The 21095-nt window shown below is 40.0% G+C and overlaps 1 protein-coding gene across 7 annotated transcripts in view; it reads right to left on the reverse strand.

The window, feature by feature from the left end:
* LOC123242351 (kalirin) overlaps positions 1–21095 on the reverse strand; it is a 188211-nt gene that overhangs the window by 118380 nt on the left and 48736 nt on the right. For 4 of the 7 annotated variants that reach the window (XM_044670032.1, XM_044670033.1, XM_044670036.1 and 1 more), the window contains exons 2-3: positions 6540–6823; positions 5367–5471 (exon numbers count right to left, since the gene is read on the reverse strand). In XM_044670032.1, coding sequence (XP_044525967.1) covers positions 5367–5471; positions 6540–6823 — 389 coding nt within the window. The remainder of the gene's footprint in view (positions 1–5366; positions 5472–6539; positions 6824–21095) is intronic. The other 3 variants (XM_044670037.1, XM_044670039.1, XM_044670035.1) reach the window with 1 other exon arrangement.

A 21095-nucleotide genomic window follows, 5' to 3' on the forward strand; every position in this document is an offset into this window, starting at 1 on the left:
TGGGGATATAATTGAGGACATAGATGACTCTAATCGATCACTAGTGCAAATGCTAATAATATGGATATAGGTTTTGATCAGTGACACATGTAAAACCCAGTGGAAGTGTGCATTGGCTGGGGGGTGGGGTGGGGGTGGGGAGGGGGAGTGAGGAGGGGAGAGAAAGAACATGAATCCTGTAACATGGAAAAATATTCTAAATTAATTAATTAAATAAAGTTAAAAAAAAGTTCTAAGTGTTTAACTGACTTGCTCAGGGTCACTCTGCCAGTAATTATAAGAGACAGGACTCAAACCCAGGTCCTCCTGATTCTAATGCCTGTCCTCTAGTCTTGTTATACCATGTTGCTCCTTCTTAATAACTTTATAATTTATATTATATGTCTACATGTATATTATATATAATAACTATATATAACTTAATAACTTTAAAATAAAAATTTAAAAACAACAAAAATTAAACATTAAAAACCGCAAACATGCAATAATTGTAGATTTAGATTTAGGAGTACATGGCTGTGTTTCTATTACTCAATATTTAGAACTGGGCTTCTCTAGAGTAAAAAAGTATATGATGTGTCCCTGGGAAAGTGAAATGCCTGCTTGGCTGAGGTCAAGAGCTCACAGGAGCAGAGTAGGAAATGAACTTGGAAATATAGGTTGAGATCTGTGGAAAGCCTTGGACTTTATGTGGAATTAGAGTCATTAAAATTAACTCTTCACGGGCCTCACATTGGCAAATCAATGCTTTTTAAAAAAATCCTTACCTTCTGTCTTAGACACAATATTAAGTATCAGTTCCAAGACAGAAGAGTGGTTAGGGTTAGTCAATGGGGATTAAGTGACTTGGCCAGGGTCACACAGCTAGGAAGTGTCTAAGGCCAGATTTGAAACCAGAACTTCCCATCTCTAGGCCTGGCTCTCAATCCACTGAGCCACCTAGCTGTCCCCTGAGCAGTACTTTTTTAAAAAGCAAAATTAATCTAATAGTAGGTTTCCAAATGGATGGGAAGGCAAGCAGAGCCTGGAGGTGATTATTTTGGAGGTCCAGGTGAGAAGTGACAAGAGAAAGAGAGGGAAAAGGAAAGGACAGATTTGAAGGGAAAAAATGCTAGAAGGACGAAAAACAAACTCTAACAACTCAGACTTGAGGACTGATTAGATCTGTGGGTGGGAAGGTAAGGGGGAGAGAGGAAAAGGGAGGAATCCAAGAGAATTCTGAGGTCATCTTTGGAGCAATACCCAGCACCATGAACAACATACACCTAGGGCTTGCCTGGGGAGAAGCACCTTGCAAAGTGTTATGGGCAGCACACAGAGTCCTAAAGTGAGTGGGGACATTGCACAAGCAGAAATCAATTATCATCTGGCCAAAATCTGCTCTCCCAGCTCTCAAGTTCCAACTGTCCCCAGCTGACTTATCTTTCAAACTTTGGGGGTCTGCATTTCCTGTTCTTATTTTCAAAAGCACATAAACTAGACTTTTTACCTCATCCTCAGTAAATCTTAGCATTTGGTTCTAAGGGGACTGGGGGTGGCATCTCATAATTAAGTTTGAGCTTTGAGAAGAAAGCCTGGCTTTTAATGGCAGTACATGTCGTGCTTATGGAAGCCATCTCCCAAAGCCCATGGGGGAATACAGGAAGGTAGAGTCAGCTGTTGGGGGTAGGGTGAGGGATGTTTGACCTTGGCAGATGTGCTGAGTTTGTGACTATCTCATACATCAACTACAAGCCATTGGAAAGAAAAAAAAAAGAAAGAAAGGAAAGAAGGAAGGAAGGAAGGAAGGAAGAAAAGAAGGAAGGAAGAAACTGACCTCCAGGTAATTATAGCTAAGTTTGGACATTAAGAAGAATTAAGAAAATGTACCTCCCTCCCCTTTTTTTTTCTTTTTTTGCTGAGGTTGGGGAACAAGGAGTGGAGTATTACAGATCCTACCAGAAGTAGGTGATGTTTTGTCTTTATTTTCCTCTCTTATTCTTTCTTTTGAAGGATGAGTCCCAAGATTTAGTTACTTGCTTCAGTAGGAGAGCAGGAAGGGGTGCATTTAGAAATGAAGGTGATTTTAAAACAGAAGAGATCAATAAAATATCTTTAAAAATAAAAAAATAAACACATGCAAAAGAAATCCGCTGTATCTGGCTATTATGCCAATAGTCTGGAGAACCTCACTATTCCTTGGGGACTCCTGCTCTCACTGAGGGAGAACATATGTGTTTTCTCTTATTTCTATTTATTTTTAAGGAGAAAAGAGGGATTTAACCCTGTGAGTATATATGTGTAAGTGTGTGTATTTGGCATCAAGTTTATTTAGAAACCATCTTGAGCGCCACACCACCTAAAACTACTTTTAACTTCCTGTCACTTTTTCAAAAACGAAATCTGGAAACCAAAAATATTAGTAAGCCCTAAGACAGGGAGCTATGGAAGCCTGGATCCCATGCTACCTTCTTAGAGAGGGGTCACACAGATTTTTTCATTGGAGTTGAAGGGAAGGATAGCGTTTGAGTTCCTGGTCAAATATTACCTAGAAACAAAACATCCTTTCCTCCCAAACAAGCCATGTTGGAGGGAATTGGAAGAGAGTTTAGGCCCAGTGAACTTTTACTCTTTTATGCAAAGTTGGTAGCTAACTGCAGAGGGATGTCTGGGGTGAAAGATAATGGGACATTAATGCCGATACTGTCTATCATTGTTTACAGAATACTTTACAAGGATCAGTCTTTGGAAAGGACAGAGAAAAAAGTAAAGTCAATGTGAGTCCAAGGCCTGGAGAGAAATATTTTTGACTGAGGGCAGGGGAAATCAAATTACCTAGCCTTTTTGTTCATGCATACTTATCATACACATTTTATCCCTGCAACCTTTTAATCCTTGGGGAAAAAATCCCTTTAGAAGGAAAATAAGGAAACTATTCTGAGTAGAAAAACATTTGTGTTTTCCCTAAAAAATGGGTCCCACTTAAACAAATGCACCTCCCTTAAAACAAGGTTGAATGGGTGCTTCTACCTTGAGCAATGGAAAATGACACAGGTAAGCTTAAATATCAAGCAGAAGAGTCAAAGCAAAAGTGGAAATGTCATGAGACCCCAAGAGATGGACATTCGTCTATAAGCCTAAGGTGGCAACCCAGTCAAAGATTTTGGTCCTCCTAAGGCATGACAACCCCAGTTGAGGTAGAGAGCCACCAAGCAGTCATGAAGGTAAGATGTCTGGGGAGCAGGGGGATCCAATGACCATGGTGGAACAAGCAAACAAAATGATACATGGCGAAACAATGCAATGAAAGTAAAAGAAAACAAAAACAACAACAAAAAAACTTAAGTCATTAATGTCCCATTCCAGAGACCCCCTGGGACCCAAAGCTTTTTACTCCCAGAGGTCTGAGCTCTGAAAGTCTATAACTGAGACCCAAAGAAGTAATGAGGAAACAGGAACATGAAACTATTCAGCAGAAGAACTAGCAATGAGAAGAATGAGCCAAGTCATCCACAGGCTAAGTATTAGTAATTGGACTCCCAGCCATGTCAAGTCTCAGCAATGAGAAATGACTGTTACTCAATGGAAGGGGGCCACTTCTAAGAGGAACCCAAAAGGCAAACATTTACATATCTGCTATCACTGAGTCTTTGCTATTGAATGGGTTAGTTAATTATGCAAAGTGAAGGTCCTTGGGGAGATGGGGAATTCTTTTTTTTTTTTTTTAAATCCTTAACTTCTGTGTATTGGCTCCTAGGTGGAAGAGTGGTAAGGGTGGGCAATGGGGGTCAAGTGACTTGCCCAGGGTCACACAGCTAGGAAGTGTCTGAGGCCAGCTTTGAACCTAGAACCTCCTGTCTCTAGGGCTGACTCTCAATCCACTGAGCTACCCAGCTGCCCCGGAGATGGGGAATTCTTAAAAAATTTTTCATTTTTCTATCTTTGACCAACATCACTGCCCAAGTGCACCCCTGGATTAATTCTAAAAGGATCAGATGTATTAATTAGTATGAAAATTTTAAAAAAAGAATAATTATACTATGAATCACTATAATTTCTTCTATCTGCAAGCATATTTCAAATATAAATAATTGCAAAGAGGTATTATAATTTAACTTTGAGATTAAAATTTTGATTCTATAAGCTCTAATTTATTTACTTTATGGATTTTTAAAAAATGCATCTATCTTGGTCCTTTGAAGGATTCTTAAATTCTGGTCTTCTTATTAATGACCTTTTCCATCCCTCATTGCTCCCTTCCCAACCCAAGCAGGGCAACCAGAGTATAATTTGGGTATAGACTGATAGCACCTGTCCTACATGGGGGAAGGGGTAGGTGGTTTATTATTATAATTAGAGTATACTTTCATCATTTGAAGATTAGCTAATTACTCATTAGTGTGAATATTTCACCTTACCAAAATGAATGAAAACTAGGCTTTAGTCAGATAATCCTTGGGAACTGCTATGACCAAAACAAAACAAAAAAACAAAAAAAACACCTGATGACTAAACTTCTAGGGATGAGAATTTAGGGTTTGAATAAGGAAATAGACCATCATGGACTAAAATCTATGTAGATGCCACTATGACTCGCAGGGCCATGTGTATCTCAATCTGGTTTTCCTTGGGCTTAATCCTTTAGAGCAGTGGTTCCCAAACTTTTCTGGCCTACCACCCCCTTTCCAGAAAAAATATTACTTAGTCCCTTGGAAATTAATTTTTTAAAAATTTTAATAGCAAATAATAGGAAAGATAAATGCACTTGTGGCCATCACTGCTCCCCTGGATCACTGCAGCACCCACCAGGGGGTGGTGGCGCTCACTTTGAGAATCACTGCTTTAGAGCAATGGGTTAAACTCAAATAGAAACAGAGACCACTAAACCATATATAAGGATCCTCATGGGCTGCATATTGACTTAGAAAACCACACGTGTTCATATATTTCTTTTTCAATCAATATACCAGCACATTAAAATTAAAAAGGAACTACATTTCAATCTGGTTTGAGTCACACTCAAACACAGAGTGTTGTGGGCTGCATGTTTGATATCGCTGTTCATGAGAACACCTTTTAATTTCAGTTGCTGTTGCTGACAATTCTAGAAGCATCATCCTCTGGTAATTAAACAAATATGAGGCTTATCTGAAGTGCCTGCACCATGGGATGACAGGTCAGTACTCTCTTACTGGGTTAGCCAAGAGAGAACCAAGCCTATAACCCAATACAGGTGCAACCTGGAACCCATCATGGGCAGGACCTAGAATGGTGACAGTTTACATTTGAAGAGGGATGAAAGTGGGAAAAAAGATGCTATAAGCAAACATCACAAAGGAGACCAAACACCTGCACCATCATGCATGGAGGTGGTCAAGAGAACCTACCATTTCATCCTGTGTGGGGTCATTGTCGAAGATTTTCATCGGAGGAGGAAGTGGTGTGTGGGACTCTTCATCTGGCTCATCCTCACCCCAACTTTTCTTGCTCTTCTACAACCAAGAACATGCCATTAATCATAGAAGCATAGCATCATGAATCTAGAGCTTAGTATAAAGCCTGGTACATATTAAGTGCTTAATAAATGTTCTAGCTTTCTCTCTAGAGCCTTGGGTGTGTGGAGGAGTGTAAAGGCCACCTAGTTTTTATCAATGAGAAAACTGAACTTCAGGAAATTAAGTGGCTTTCCCAATATCACACAGTTAATAAGTATCAGAGGGAGAACTTCAACTCAGTCTTCTTACTCTACGACTCTTAGTCCTTCTGCTGTATCATTATGTCTCCACCTTGATGTGAAGACAATATCTTTGGTTGGATAGATTTTAAAATAAGACTATAAGACCAGGCTAGAGATTGGGGCACCCCCTGTACTTATCCCACTTCTTTTCCTCTCCAAAAAGATGTTTTATGGATTCTTTATGATACAGTAAATCTAAACAGTTCTTTCAGCCTTAATCTCATGATTTGGGGATTTTTAGATGTATTCCAGATGAGAAGTAAGCATCAGATAAAATGTTGAATTTTAGTTCTAGCAAGTCTATCTAATTAGATAGACTTTATAGATAGATAGAGCTTTATACTAAGCTCTAGACTAAAAAGTCTAACTAGATTCCCTGTTTTGGTGAATATTGAGTATAATGATCATGGCTGATAGGTTGTGGAGAGGCTGAAAGAACTGTGTTTCTTTATCCCAAAGGAGAATGTTACTGTGGAGGAGTTGAGACTTGCCAAGCACCATAAAAACCCATGAAAAGGACAAGTTAAGTGACTCAGTGTATAGAGAGCCAGGCCTAGAAATAAGAGTTCCTGGACTTAAATCTGGCCTCAGACACTTGCTAGCTGTGTGACCCTGGGCAAGTCACTTAACCCCAATTGCCCAGCTCTTATTGTTCTTCTGCCTTGGAACCTATACTTAGTATTGATTCTAAGAGGGAAGGTAAAAAATAAAGCACAAAAATTTATAGTACAATAGGCACAAAGACTCAACTATGTGGGACCCAAAATCACACCTTCCCCCCACTAGTGGCACTCCAGGACTCCAGGACCCACAAGGTAAGTACCTCATCAGCACTGTCCCCTTGTGGGGTGGTTTCATCGCCAGTCTTGGGGGATCCCAGATCGAAACTTTTCCGCCCGTCTCGTACTTTCTTTTGCTTTTTGATGTTGCTCTCGGCTTTGCCGCTGTTGAGCCGGCGCACAGGACTGGTCAGCCATTTCTTAAGGGTGTTTGTGGAACGTTTGGGGCCTGGAGAGCTCTGGATGGAGTTCAGGGAAGACTGAGGTTGGAGATTGGCCACAGACTCTGACTTGCCTCCATTTTCACCAGAAGAGCCCGAGTAAGCATCTGCAGGGAGACAGAGGGGACAAAAGAGGCAAACAAGGGTCAAGCAGACCAGCAGACCTAGTTACAATCCCTAGAGCAGACGGAGCACATTCCCAAGATGCCTGACCACCAAGCAGGGTCCTTCCAGGGCATCAGACCACAGCTGCTTTCTGCCATTCTAGGAAGCTACAAACAGGACCAGCCTGTTGTGGTATAGTGAAAAAAAAAACCAAAACACTGGCTTTGGAGTTAAAATTCCAACAGTGCCACTTAGAGCTGTGTGAAAATCACTTAACCATCTGTGATCTGGGAAGATCACTTAACCTCTCTAGACCTCAGTTTCTTTATTTGCAAAATGAGGCATTTGTACTATATGGACTCCAAGAATCCTTCCAACTCTAAAATCTAGGATAGTTATGACTTTCATCATTGTCCCTTCCCATTCCTTCTCCAATTCCTTCAAAGAAACACTTGCTTTGTTGTCTTCCAAGTAGAGTCTTACATAGTTTCAAATACCCCAGAGTGCATTAGTCTCTAATTACCTCTAGATATAACAACAAATAAGTTATACTTTAGGGAGCAGTTAGATGGCTCAGTGTATTGAAAGTCAGGCTTAGAGATGGGAGGTCCTGGGTTCAAATCTGACCTCAGATACTTCCAGCTTTGTGACCCTGGACAAATCACTTGGCCCCCCTTGCCTGGCCCTTAGCCCTGCCTTGGAACCAATACACAGTATTAATTCTAAAATGGAAAATGAGTTTATTTTTTAAAAAAAGTTATACTTTAGAACAAAACAAATTATACTCAACTCTTTCATGGAAAGGAGTGGCATCACAGATAATTCTTAAATTGTTTCTATTTTCCTAGGCCTTTATTATATGATTTGGGACTTCTCTTCCTAAAGATGCCAAATCTAAACTGAAATTTAAAATGAGGTCCTATTGCTTGAGTTCACATCAACAAGGCACAAAAAGTGGTCCAGAACCATGATGAGATGCGAGGCAAAGCCATTTTGAGACTAAATGTTGGTTCTAAATAGTCCACAGGGAGATAGTCCTGGGTGGATTATAAAGTAAATCACTTTGTTCCAGCTGAATTTGGGAATATACCTTTTATTTTCCAAAGATGCATGAGGTGTGGACCACCATCAGGATACTAAGGTATCACCTTACTGGGTTTTCATAGAGCACCCTTATCCTTTAAAGCTAGCTTACCCTTCTCTCCTGTAATGCTCCAGGCATGTTACTTATCCTATAAAGGCCCTTAAGCAACTCTGGGAAACTTGAAGTTGTAAAGAACCGCCAAGGGGTCTGTGAGCACTATGGGGAGAAGTAAGGAATGAGAAGACTAGAAAGATAGGCAAGGGCCAAGTTATGAAGGGCTTTGAGTGACAGCCAAGGATGCCATCTTTAATCCTGGAAATGATAGGGAGCCAATGGAGTTTACTGAGTAGGGGAGGGACCTGATCAGATATGAGTTGTAGGAAGATTAATTTTATAGTTAATTTGATAAGAAGTCAGGCTTTAGTGGGGAAAGATTTGAGGCAGAGTGACGAATCAGTAGACTGTTGCAATGGTTCAAGCTTAAGGTGATGAAGACCTGTACCAGAATGGTAGAAGTCTTAGAAGAGAGAACAGGTCTTCTATGAGATATAGTCTAAAGATAAAATCAACAGGACTTGGTAACAGGTTGGCTATGGGAGGGGAGGGATGGCAGAGGGGGAAGTTGGGGATGACATCTGGATTGTTAGCCTGGGTGACTAGGAGGAAGGTTTTTTTTTCTTTTTCTTAAAACCCTTACCTTCTGTCTTGGAACCAATATTGGTTCCAAGGCAGAAGAGTGGTAAGGGCAAAGCAATAGGGGTTAAGTGACTTGTTCAGGGTCACACAGCTAGGAAGTGTCTGAGGCTAGATTTGAACCCATGACCTCCCATATTTGGGTCTGGCTCTCAATCCACTGAACCACCTAGTTGCCTCCTGGGTTTCCTAATAATAATAAGGAAGAAGCCAATGATATGGAAATAATAATAATAATAATAATAATAATAATAATAATAATAAAGGAAGAAGTCAAAGGTGTGGAAATGGGAAGACTTGGGTTCAAATCTAGCCTAGACACTTCCTAGCTATGTGATGCTGGGCAAGTCACTTAACTCCAATTGCCCAGCCTTTACCACTCTTCTGCCTTGGAGCCAATCCTTAGTATTGACGCTAAGACAGAAGATAAGGGTTTTAAAAATAAAATAAAACAATAAGGGAAGTTTGGTGGGGTAGACAGTTAAGCAGGAAAGATAAGGAGTTTGTTTTTGGTCATGTTGAGTTCAAGATGTCTATGGAGATTTCAAATAGGTAGTTAGCTATGTCAGTATAGAAGGTGGCAGAGAGAGTAGGTCTGGATAAGGAGATCTGAGATATGAACCAATATTGGTTCAAAGGGAAAAGGGTAAGAGTTTAAAAAAAAAAGAAAACCTTCCTCCCAATAACCCAGGTTAATTAATGTAAATAGTAACTAAAATGCAAATCATAATTGCCCAGTAAGTACAAATAATTACTGCCAGATTGTGACCTGAGCCAGGACATTGTCAGCTAGAGGCTGCAGAGAGAGAGATGTGCTTGTGCCAGGCCTTGAAACATGGGCAAGGGTTTCTAAAGGCAGAGAGGAGCAGGGAAGGCACGTCAGGCAAGAGGAATGGTCTAAAGAAAGGCTTAAGACTCTGAAAGGCTGCAGCAGAGATTCAAGGGGACAGTGAACTGTCCAATTTGGCTAAAATAGAGGATTCTCTTGGGGAAGAGAAGAAAAAGGAAATAAGGCTGGGAAAGTAGAGTGGGAACATAACATAGACATCCTTGGATGGCAGGCCAAAGAGCTTGGACTTGATTTGGTAGGCAGTGGGGATCTGGTGTCGGTTTTGAAGAAGAGTTCTGTTTAAGGGATGTTAAATGCCCACCAGCTGGTTTGGGGATAGACTGACCAGAAGGGATGAGATGGGATGCAGGGCTATCAGTCAAGATTCTGCTCCAGTAGTCTGGTACTGAGTCGATCAATGTCTAGATCAGAGTGGAGCCAGCAGGAAGGGGTAGGTAGGAGAGACATTTCAAAGACAGAACCAATAGGCTTTTGGACACTGATTGAACCTGAGGACTTGTTTCTCTGGCCCTCTTGCTACTCCTCTTGAATGTCGACATTGTGGTGGGTAAACACCGTAGCTGACCCTGCTTTGCCTCTCTGAGAAGTTGCAACTTTGATCAGAATTGCCAGTCAACACTTAAAGAGAAAATATAAATACTTTAAAGTGATTTCATCACCTCCCCCACCACCTTCTATTCCTCCCTGCCAAGTCAAAAGGGTTTGTTCATTGTAGGGTGCCAAGGTATAGTTGTAAACATCACTGGATTAGGCTTAAATCCTGACTTGGTGAGTCATCTCATCTCTCTAGGTGTGAATTTGCTCCTCTGCAAAATAAAGGAGTTAGCCTGGATGATTTCTAAGAAGTGACCAGCGCAGGGTCACAAAGCCAGTGACTGTCTTAGGCAAAATTTGAAAGCTGGTGTTCTAGGCTCTAAGTTCATCATTCTACCCACTCTGCCATCTAAAACATGGCTTTGATGACCTTCAGTGCCAACATGGAACATAGAACTAACAAGAACCTTAGAGATCACAGGATCTAATGCCCTCCTTTTAAAAATGGGGAAACTGAGTCCTGCACAAGTGAAATGACTTGTTCAAGGTAGCCCAGGTTGTTGCAAAGGTCCTTTAACTCTGCATCTAGCACTCTTTTCACTGTTCTACATTGCTTTAATACGTCCTGAAATAACGACAGATACTTGGTTCACTGCCAAGCCAAAGCAGCACCAAGTACCTAAATGTGAGTACTTTGTTAGCCAGTCAGATGCTATCCCTGCTTTGGAGCAGGATCAACTTTAGAACATGAGCATTAAGAGGTATAGAGTAGGAGCAGCTGGGTAGCTCAGTGGATTGAGAGCCAGGCCTGGAGATGGGGGTCCTGGGTTCAAATCTGGCCTTACACACTTCCTAGCTGTGTGATCCTGGGCAAGTCACTTAACACCAAATGCCTCCCCTTTCCTACTCTTCTGCCTTGGAATTTATACTTAACATTGAAGTCAGAAACAAAAGGTTTAAAAAAAAAGGAGGGAGAGCCTAGAGCTGAGTTTTCCTTCTCAGGCATCTAGAACAACCGAAACAGCACTCTGCTGAGTAAAACCAACATCCAAGAATGGATTTTCTCTGTTGGTGTCCCTTAAAGGGAAGAGCTCAGGCCCTGTTTTGGAAAATTCCTCCCTGGCTTTGGTGTGTGTTTGTGTGTGTTGACATTATTTTCTGCCTATTTGGGGTGGGGAGAGCTCCTGCTGTACACGGGGCCAAGAGATAAACATCTCCACAGGACCAGTTGTAGGAACCAGAGATTCTCTGCTATCTCCCTAATGATAATCTGCAGACACTTTCCATTCACCGACCTCCTGGACTACCACGTGTTTCCCTGCAACCGCAGCCTTAAACACTCAGCTTTATCAGCACACAGAGTTTCAGTAAAACCCAAGGTCTCAGTCAGCTTTGTTAACTTTGCCCTGTGTTGATAAGCAATACTTTGGATGTGCCATCCAAGTTCTCTGTTCCATGGTACATCATGGTCTGAGTGGAAGATTTGATTGCAGGACCTAATCCCACCCATATCCCACCCCCAGCCTTCTGCTTTCTCCTTTGCCCTATTTGTTTCCACTGAGACAATTTCTATGCAAAATTAACAGTCTGGGAGTAGCTAAGTGGTGCAGTGGATAGAACACCTAGCCTGGCATCAGGAAGAAATGAGTTCAAATCTGGTCTCAGACACTTAACTAGCTGTGTGATCCTGGGCAAGTCACTTAACCCTGTTTGCCTGTTTTCTCATCTGTAAAAATGACATGGAGAAGGAAATGGCAAAATTAATGATGTGAACTCCGAGAGGGCCTTACTTCTATCCTTTCAAATTTGGGACCCTCAAATTTTAAGTTCTACTTTATGTATCACTGAGATCCTGTCACTTTCTGAGTGCACAAAGATCTCTTTCTACTTGTGTGATCTTGGACATGCCACTTTATTTCTTAGGTCTCAGTTTCCTCATCTGTAAAATAAGGAGTTGAGCTAGGTGGAATCTAAAGTTCTTTCTAGCTCAAAATTGGTGGTTCTAGGATGCAATTAAAGCTTGACCGCATATCAGAGATTCCAAGATTTGGAAGTCACCCAAGTGAGGCTCAGTTTAGGAGAGTGCCCAAGCCATTCCAGACTTGAGTATGCTCAAAACTCTCTAGTAGCTCATTGCTTATAGGATAAACATCAGACAGAATGAAATATAAACTAATTCAATGGCTTAAAATATTAACTTCTTGGCCTGATGGTCAAGGTCAAGGTTTTTAAAAATCTGGATCTATTTTATTCTTTTTTCATCTTAATAAGGTGAGCCATTACTCACCTACTCTCCCCCCACAAGCCATACTTCAACCAAGTGGATTAGCTATTCCCAAATCTCATCCAGCTTTTTATTATTCCTGGGTATTAAAAAGACTATCACTGTGCTTAGAGTCCATTCTAGTGTCATGTCTCTACCTGGTAAAATCCATCTTTTTCCTTCAAAGTAATTTTAGGGGCTACATCTTCCATGAAGTTGTGCCTGATTTTTCCATCCCATCAGCACCATGTTTATTCTCTCTCCTTTCACTTACTTTCCTACTTTCCTTCCTTCCTTCCTTTTATCCATTATTCTTCCCTCCCTTCTTTCTTCCCTTCTCCTCGTCCTTCTTTTCCTTCTTCCCTCCATTCTTTCTTTCTCTGCTCTTTCCCTTTTCCCTTCTTCCTTCCTCTTCTTATCTCACCCAACCTGGAAGAGCAGAAACCACTCAATGTTCCAAACCCAGAGCTAATTGGTATGGAAACTTGAACCTGCTCCCTTTTCTAAGCTGGGACAATTTGTCCCTCCTTAAGCAGTCTGGTTCTCCACTTCTCCCAATCTTGGGTTCATCAAATTAGAGCTAGATGGAATACAGATGCCCACTTGGCTTCATCCCTACTATAATTTAGTATTCCTGAACTCAAACCTCTACCTCCCCCAGTAGCAAGGAATACAGGTGTGCATTCCCACAAATAGCTACCACAATGCTTCTTTAAAAAAACAAAACCCAAAAACCCAAAACCCATTACCTTCCATCTTAGATTGAGCCCAGAGTCACACAGCTAGGAAGTGTCTGAGGCTAGATTTGAACTCAGAACTTCTTATTTCTAGGCCTTGCTCTTAATCCACTGAGCCACCTAACTGTCCCCTACAACTCCACTTTGAACACCTCCTTTGTCCATCCTGCCTTTCGTCTTACTGATTATATGTCTTATCCCCCATGAGCTAGTCCTTGCTCCCAAGGAGCCCATAGCATTGTTTCCCATCTTTTTATCTTTCACATGGTAGGCGTAGAATAATTGACTTGTTAAATGCAATTGCACAGCAGGCACCTAATGTTCCTGGTGAATGTTCTTTGGAATGGGATTGAAAGGACTTTGTACATGAGGCAAACAGTCCTTTGTTAGTACTTTTTTTCCCTGCATTTGTACTTCCGGAGATTTAAAGGGACTTCAGAGATCATCTAGCCTGACCTCCTTCCCATTAGGAAGGGAGACACCCAAATCGTGTGATATCAGTCAGTGGACAAGCCTTTATTAAATGTATGTACTAGGCTCTTGAATAAGTGCTAGGGATACAATGAAAGGCAAAAACTGGAGTTTCTCAAGACACTTAAATTCTAATGGAGGAGAGAGTATGTAAATAACTAGGTTGATATATAATATGTACAGAGGAGGTAGAAGGGAATCAAAAAGGTAGAAGCATTAGTAACTGGGAGAAAAGAGAAAGTTCTTCTGTAGATGATGAGCTTTGATCTGAGCCTTGAAGCCTGGGAAACCAAGGAGTGGAAATCAGAGAACAGAGTGATATATGAATCTATGGATCCTCTCTATAAAAAGTCACTGAGGTGGCTCAGTAGAATAAGAATCAGATCTATAGTTGGAAGATCCTGGGTAAAAATCTGGCTTTAGACACTTCCTAACGGTGTGACCCTGAGCAAGTCACTTTATTCCCCCATTGCCTCGCCCTTACTGTGATTCTGCCTTGGAACCAATACACAATATTGATTCCAAGATGGAAGGTAAAGGTTTAAAAAAACACACAACAAAAACCCATTAAGCTCTTTTTTGAATACTTGACACTGTGAATCAAGGAGGGGAGAGGAGGAGGAAAGCACTCCTAAGTTAAAAAAAAGCAAATTAATGAAGATTTACAATTCACCAGAGACCAATGCTAGAGTACAATGTTTCATAAACTGCTAAGTCATTAAACACACAAGATTTAATTAATGTACCTCGTAAACCCTAATTACTAGACTATAATTCCTAAAACAGCCCATGAGATACACACATAACCATAGATGGTAGAGACAAATAGATGTTTGTAGAATAAAATATTCTAAATCATTCATTCTACATAAAATTTTGGAATGTTACCTAGGAATAAGGAAAAGAATAGCTAATGTTTATGAGTGTCTTAAAGTTTACAAAGCACCCTCTCTATGTAAAATCTCATTTTCTAAGGAGAATATGAAGTTGAATCAGGAGCAAAAATTGAAATTAAGGACTCAGAAATTTAGAATTCCAAAAATATCTTAAAGTTCTGGGTAGAGAATTGAGTCTTGACCGTGAAAGGTCTCTGTTACCAGACATATCATCATCCAACTATTGTAATATTGTGTATCATGTATTTTAATTCTTTAACATGTCTTTATTAATATAGTCTTGTTAACAATGTAAGGAAATTGATCGGAAGACAACAAAAGTCAGAACAAAAATAAGATAAGTAACTGTGAGTCAAGGTCCTTTCTAGCTCTAAATTTAGGTTCCCATGATTCTAAGTAAGGAGATGGTTAAAAAAAAAAAAAAGCATATTGCTGACCCATATGAGTCCAAGTAACTAGTACTAGGTCAACTAAATTTATGGGTCTGGCACATATAAAATGCTTAATAAATTTCTTATCCTTGTTGTTGTTCAGTTTTTTCAGTCATGCCTGACTCTTTATAATCCCTTTTGGGGTTTTCTTGGCAAAGATACTGGAGTGATTTGCCATTTCCTTCTCCAACTCAGTTTATAGCTGAAGAAACTGAGGCCGTTAGTGACTTGCATAGGGTCACTCAGCTAGTAAGTGTCTGAAGTAAGATCTGAACTCAGGAAGAGAAGTCTTCCTGACTTCAGGCCAGGTACTCTATTCACTGCATCACCTAATTGCCCTAAGAGCTGATTAATATGACCAGTAATCTTTGAAAGATGGTCGAGAGTGGGAGAAATGCTATTATCTTGGAGAACTGAGTGAAGAGGTCAGGAGAGGGAAAGGGAAGGAAAAAGAGGAGACGGGGGGGGGGGGGGGAGAAGAGGAGAGGAGAGGCTGCTTGTGAACTTNCCATATGAGTCCAAGTAACTAGTACTAGGTCAACTAAATTTATGGGTCTGGCACATATAAAATGCTTAATAAATTTCTTATCCTTGTTGTTGTTCAGTTTTTTCAGTCATGCCTGACTCTTTATAATCCCTTTTGGGGTTTTCTTGGCAAAGATACTGGAGTGATTTGCCATTTCCTTCTCCAACTCAGTTTATAGCTGAAGAAACTGAGGCCGTTAGTGACTTGCATAGGGTCACTCAGCTAGTAAGTGTCTGAAGTAAGATCTGAACTCAGGAAGAGAAGTCTTCCTGACTTCAGGCCAGGTACTCTATTCACTGCATCACCTAATTGCCCTAAGAGCTGATTAATATGACCAGTAATCTTTGAAAGATGGTCGAGAGTGGGAGAAATGCTATTATCTTGGAGAACTGAGTGAAGAGGTCAGGAGAGGGAAAGGGAAGGAAAAAGGGGAGGGGGGGGGGGGGGGGGGAGAAGAGGAGAGGAGAGGCTGCTTGTGAACTTGACTTCATTTCCTGGGAAAATTCTAGGCCATACTATGAAATGGATGTTTTATGAACCTCTAGAAGAAGGAATATGGTAATCACTAATAACCACTGTGATTTCATTAAGAGAAATTCATGCCAGAATAAGTTCATTTCCTTTATAGAAACAGTCTTTGAATGGATAGATTAGAAGAATTCTATAGATAGAATTTACCTAGCTTTTGGCAAAGCAATTGACAATTTTTCATTATTATTCTTTTTTTTTAACCCTTCCTTTCTTAGAATCAATACTGCATATTGATTCTAAGGCAGAAGAGCAATAAAGCCTAGGCAATGGATGTTAAGTGACTTGTCCAGGGTCATATAGCTGGGAAGAATCTGAGACCAGATTTGAACCCAGGTTCTCCCGACTCCAGGACTGGCTTGCTATCCACTGAGCCACCTAGCTACCCCCTTTCATTGTTATTCTTGTGATTAAGATAGAGAGATATAGGCTAAAAAGAGTGCCATTAGGGGGTTTCAGAAGTAGTTCAATAACTGGCTCCAAAGTGTATTCATCATGGTTCAGTGCTCACATGGAGGTAAATTTCTAGTGATCTATTAAGTGATCTAGTGATCCTTAAAGATCAGTTCTAGTTCCTGTTCCATTCGACATTTTTATCTCTGACTTAGATGGAGGCATAGATGACTTATTTATTACGTTTTCTGATGACTGAATTCTGGGAGGGGCAGCTGACAAAAATGAATAAAAAAGATTATATTATGACCTGTTAGAATGATGGGTTGAAACAAGTAAGATGATCTCTGGTAGGAATTCACCTCAAAAAATCAACTTACAAGTACAAGATTTTTAGATGGAAAAGTTCCTGGACTTTGGGTGGGTGAACAATTTGATAAGAGGCAATAATGTGTGGTAGAGAAGCCAAAAAAGTGAATGACCTTGGGTTGTACTGAGAAGCCTAACATCTCAGCATGGGAGTGTTAGTCTTGGGGATAGTTTGTTCTTGTCAGACCACTCCTAGAGTCTTAGGCTTAGTTCCAGGGGCCACATCTTAGGAAAAGTGTCGACCAGCCAGAGAGTATCCAGAGTGGGGGGATATCAAGATAGTGAGGGAGGAAGGGATCATTGACTTAGATCTCAGAAGGACCTCAGAGACTATCTAACCCAAACTCTTTATTTTCAAGATGAGGAAATAGAGACCACAAAGGATAAGTAACTTACCCAAGGTCACATAGAGACCAAGGTCACCAAGACAGAATTGGAATCCAAGTTCCTTGATTAGATTAAAGGGTCTTTTCTCTTAACCTAAGTTGCTTTTGGGCAGGGGGCTCAAGATGGGGTCATAAATCAGCTGAAGGAAATAGGTGGTTAGTCTGGAGAAGAGGATATGTATATGTGTGTGTGTGTGTGTGTGTGTGTGTGTGTGTGCGTGCTATCTTTTCCCATCATTCTTCCAGTAATTTAGGCTTAAAATTTGAGTGTCATCCTTGACTCTTTACTCTCTTTCCCCTTATAACCAATTTGTTTTCAGGTCCTGTCAATTCTCCCTTCACAACTTTTCTCCTTTAAGCCACCTCTCCTTTGACATTGCCACCATCTTGGTACAGGCCTTCATCACCTTGCACTAAGACTATGGTAACAGTCTGCTGCTAGGACTCCTTGTTTCAAATTACTGCCATTCTAATCTATCCTCTATTCAGGCATCCAACTACTCTTCCCTAATTTTTGGTCTGACCATGTTACTACCCTATTCAATAAAACTTGTATAAATGGAGATTTTGAACCTTGGACTTCATCCCCCCATAAATCCCTTAGTATTTCCCAAAATTCCCTTTAATCTCTCCTGCTTTTCCCTCTGTCCACATTTGCATCCTCATGTTTGTATATAGTTTTCTGTAACTTCTCCCTCTTTCTTTTTGCTCTCATGAGCGGGCTGGGTTAGTTTAACACCTTTTCATTCTAGTTTTTTTATGTTAGTTTATTATTAATAAAACTTTATAAAATATGACAGTTATTGAATATTAATTTAATCTCTACAATTTTTTAATTTCAGGATCAAATATGAAATCTTTCCTAACCTTATCCCTTCCTATCTTTTTGGTGGTCTTTGAACCTTATCTCCACACCTTTACTGTTCCTCAAGGAGATATCCCATCTTCTAACTCTGTACTTTCTTCCTGGGTAGTTCTCATACCTGAAATTCTCTCTCTCCTCATCTTTAACCCTTGGCTTTCTTCAAGACCCAATTAAAATCTTACCTCTTATAAGGAAGCTTTCCCAACATTACCTTACTAATACCAGTGCCTTTCCTCTGCTGATTAACTCCAACTTATTCTATATGTATCTTATTTGTACCTAGTTATTTATATGGTATCTCCTCTATTAGAATGTGTGCATGTGAGCTCCTTGTGATGGAACATGCTATCTACCTCCAGATAGAGAAGTGATGGACTCACAGTGCAGACTCAGACATATCTATATGTATACACAAATAATACACTAATATATGCATACATATGCTTATATACTTACATACGTACATAGAAAAAATAGATACATGTATACATACAAACATATGGCTAATGGAGAACATTTTTATGCTTGGCCATATATGTTTGTAATGGATTTTTTCTTGTTTTCTCAAAGAGGGGAGGTAGGTAAAAAAGAATGAAGACTTGAAAATAAAATTAAATTTAATTTAGATTTTTTAAAAATATGAGTCCTTTGGGAGTGGGGACTATTTTTTGCCTTAGTAACCCCAGTGCTTAGTAGGTGTTTGCCACAAAGTTCCTGCTTAAGAAATTGTTTGTTGATCTGATGAGAGGGTTTCCTTTCACAGATAGGCATTATGTGAAGGCTGTTTGGGTACTTGCTGGATATGCTCTAGAGGGAGTTCTTTTCATGTCTATATTGGATTAGATGTCTCCTCTGAGGGTCTCTTCCAGTTTAAATTCTGGGATACAACAGTGTCAAAGAGATAAATGCTCCATCTTCAATTTTATTAAAAACTCTCACTGTCCTTTCTCCATTATTTCAATAAAACTCCAAACCTTTACTTCCTTTATTAGAATCACTACTAAGTATTGGTTGCAAGGCAGAAGGTAAGGGCTAGACTACTGGGGTTAGGGACTTGCTGAGGGTCATACAACTAGGAAGTATCTGAAGCCAAATTTGAACCCAGACTCTCTGGCTTGCAAGCCTGGCATTCTATCCACTGATTCACCTGGCTGCTCTCAAATAGTGAAATTTTAATAAAGGTTTTAGTGTCAATACTGTCATTGGCACTAAATCTGGAGTCAGGAATACCTAAGTTCAAATATTGCCTCTGACACTTAATGGCTGTGTGACTCTGGGAAAAGTATTTAAACTTTCTCCGACTTGGTTTCTTTATCTATAAAATGAGGACAATAATAATACTTAATTCTCAGGGTTGTTCTGAGGATAAAATCAGATAACATATATAGAATTTAGCTAACCTTAAAATATATTGTATATTATATAAATTCCAGTAAACATTAGATCCTCATACTCTGGCTACTAGTATAATATTCAAGGAAAAATAATACTGGCAAGCATGTTTTCTAGTGCGTAGGCTTAAAGAAGAATCCATGATTACTTTGGATATGAGTTTCATGATTTCCTTATTCTCTTTTTGTTCTTTTCTATGTTCTTCTCTAGTAATTTCTCCTGTGGATCTGCAAATAAGTCTCTTTACAATCCACCCACTTGGTACACTCAAGAACGCTGATATTTCAGTGTGAGGCTATGCCCACAAGTCATCTGGAGGGATTTCCAGGTTCCATGCCTTAGAGTACAAACCTGAAAATCAAACCTGGGAAAACACTTTTCTTTCACAAAAATAAATGTGCTGGATTAGAGTGCAAAGTCAAGACTCCACCTTCTGACACTGGCCCTCTACTGCCCTACTGAGTATCAACTTTCCTTCCCTCAGAAGACACAGGATCTGATGAAGAGTGAAGAAAGAGAACTAGGAAAACAATGTGCATAATGATGACAACAACGTAAAGAGCAAGAATAAAACATTCAAACTAAATGTCACAGAAGGACAGAGCTTAATTTTTAGAGATTGGTTAAGAAAATATGCTTCCTTTCCCTTTGCTGTGGAGGTAGGAGAACTATGGCAGGGGAATATTGTGGATATTGTCAGACACACTCTAAATGTGGTACATACGAGTCAATATAGTCTCTCCCCACCTCTTCCTTTAAAAATATTTGTTATAAAGAATGGATTTGGGGGTAGCTAGGTGGTTTGTTGAGTATAGTGCCAGGCCTGGAGTTGGGAGAATCTGTGTTCAAAACTAGCCTCAGAGACTGCCTATCTATGTGACTCTGGGCAAGTTACTTAACCCCAGTTGCCTACGTCTTACCACTCTTTTGCCTTGAAACCAATACTTACTATCAATTCTAAGACAGAAGATAAAAAAAGGAATGGATTGATGTACAGAGGAGGAGGGACAGATATGGAAACAAATGTGATATTTAAAAAAAGTAGCGATAAAAATAAAACTGAAATAAAAAAAAATGTTGTTCAGTCATGTCCAACCCTTCATGACCCCATGGACCAGACCTATCTATGGGGTTTTCTTGGCTAAGATACTGGAATGGTTTGCCATTTTGTTCTCCAGTGGATCCTTTTGTCAGGCAATCAGAGATTAAGTGCCTAGCCCAGGACCATATAGCTAAGAAGTGTATGAGGTCACATTTGAATTCAGGTCTTCCTGATTCCAGGCCCAGCACTCTTAACACCTGAGCTATTCAATTAGCTGTCACCTAGTAATAATAGCTAATATTTAAATATCACTTTATAGTTTGCAAAGCACTCATTGGATAGTAAGCAGATGGAAATTCTTCTGAGACTTTCTTTGGGCACAGTTATTTGGATTTATTTCCTTGCTTAACTATAAGGCCAATGGGAAGGGCAAAGGTTCTTTAAAACCATATCTACCCCATGACTTTCTAAGGTGCTCTGCACACAGTAGTTACTCAATGTGTTTACAAAGTTAAATTGAAAACAGTAGGAAGCAGTATAATTTGTAATAGTGGATAGAGAGCTAGCCCTAGAGACACAAAGGCCTAGGTTCAAATTATATCTTTGACCCATTTAGGCCATCTGACCCTGGTCAAATCTCAAAGTATCTCAGTGCCCTAGATGACTTTCTAAGGCTAGAAGTTTCAGAGAAGGCACCAACCTAATTTAATAGAGGAAGTATGCCAATGAAATTACAGATGTAGTTAAAAAAAGAAAGAAAAGAAAATTGAAAGCATCACTGAGGTCTAGAAAAAGAAAAACTCATCTGCCTTCC

This window comes from Gracilinanus agilis, chromosome 3 (genome assembly GCF_016433145.1).
Source record: "Gracilinanus agilis isolate LMUSP501 chromosome 3, AgileGrace, whole genome shotgun sequence".
NCBI classification, from domain to species: domain Eukaryota; kingdom Metazoa; phylum Chordata; class Mammalia; order Didelphimorphia; family Didelphidae; genus Gracilinanus; species Gracilinanus agilis.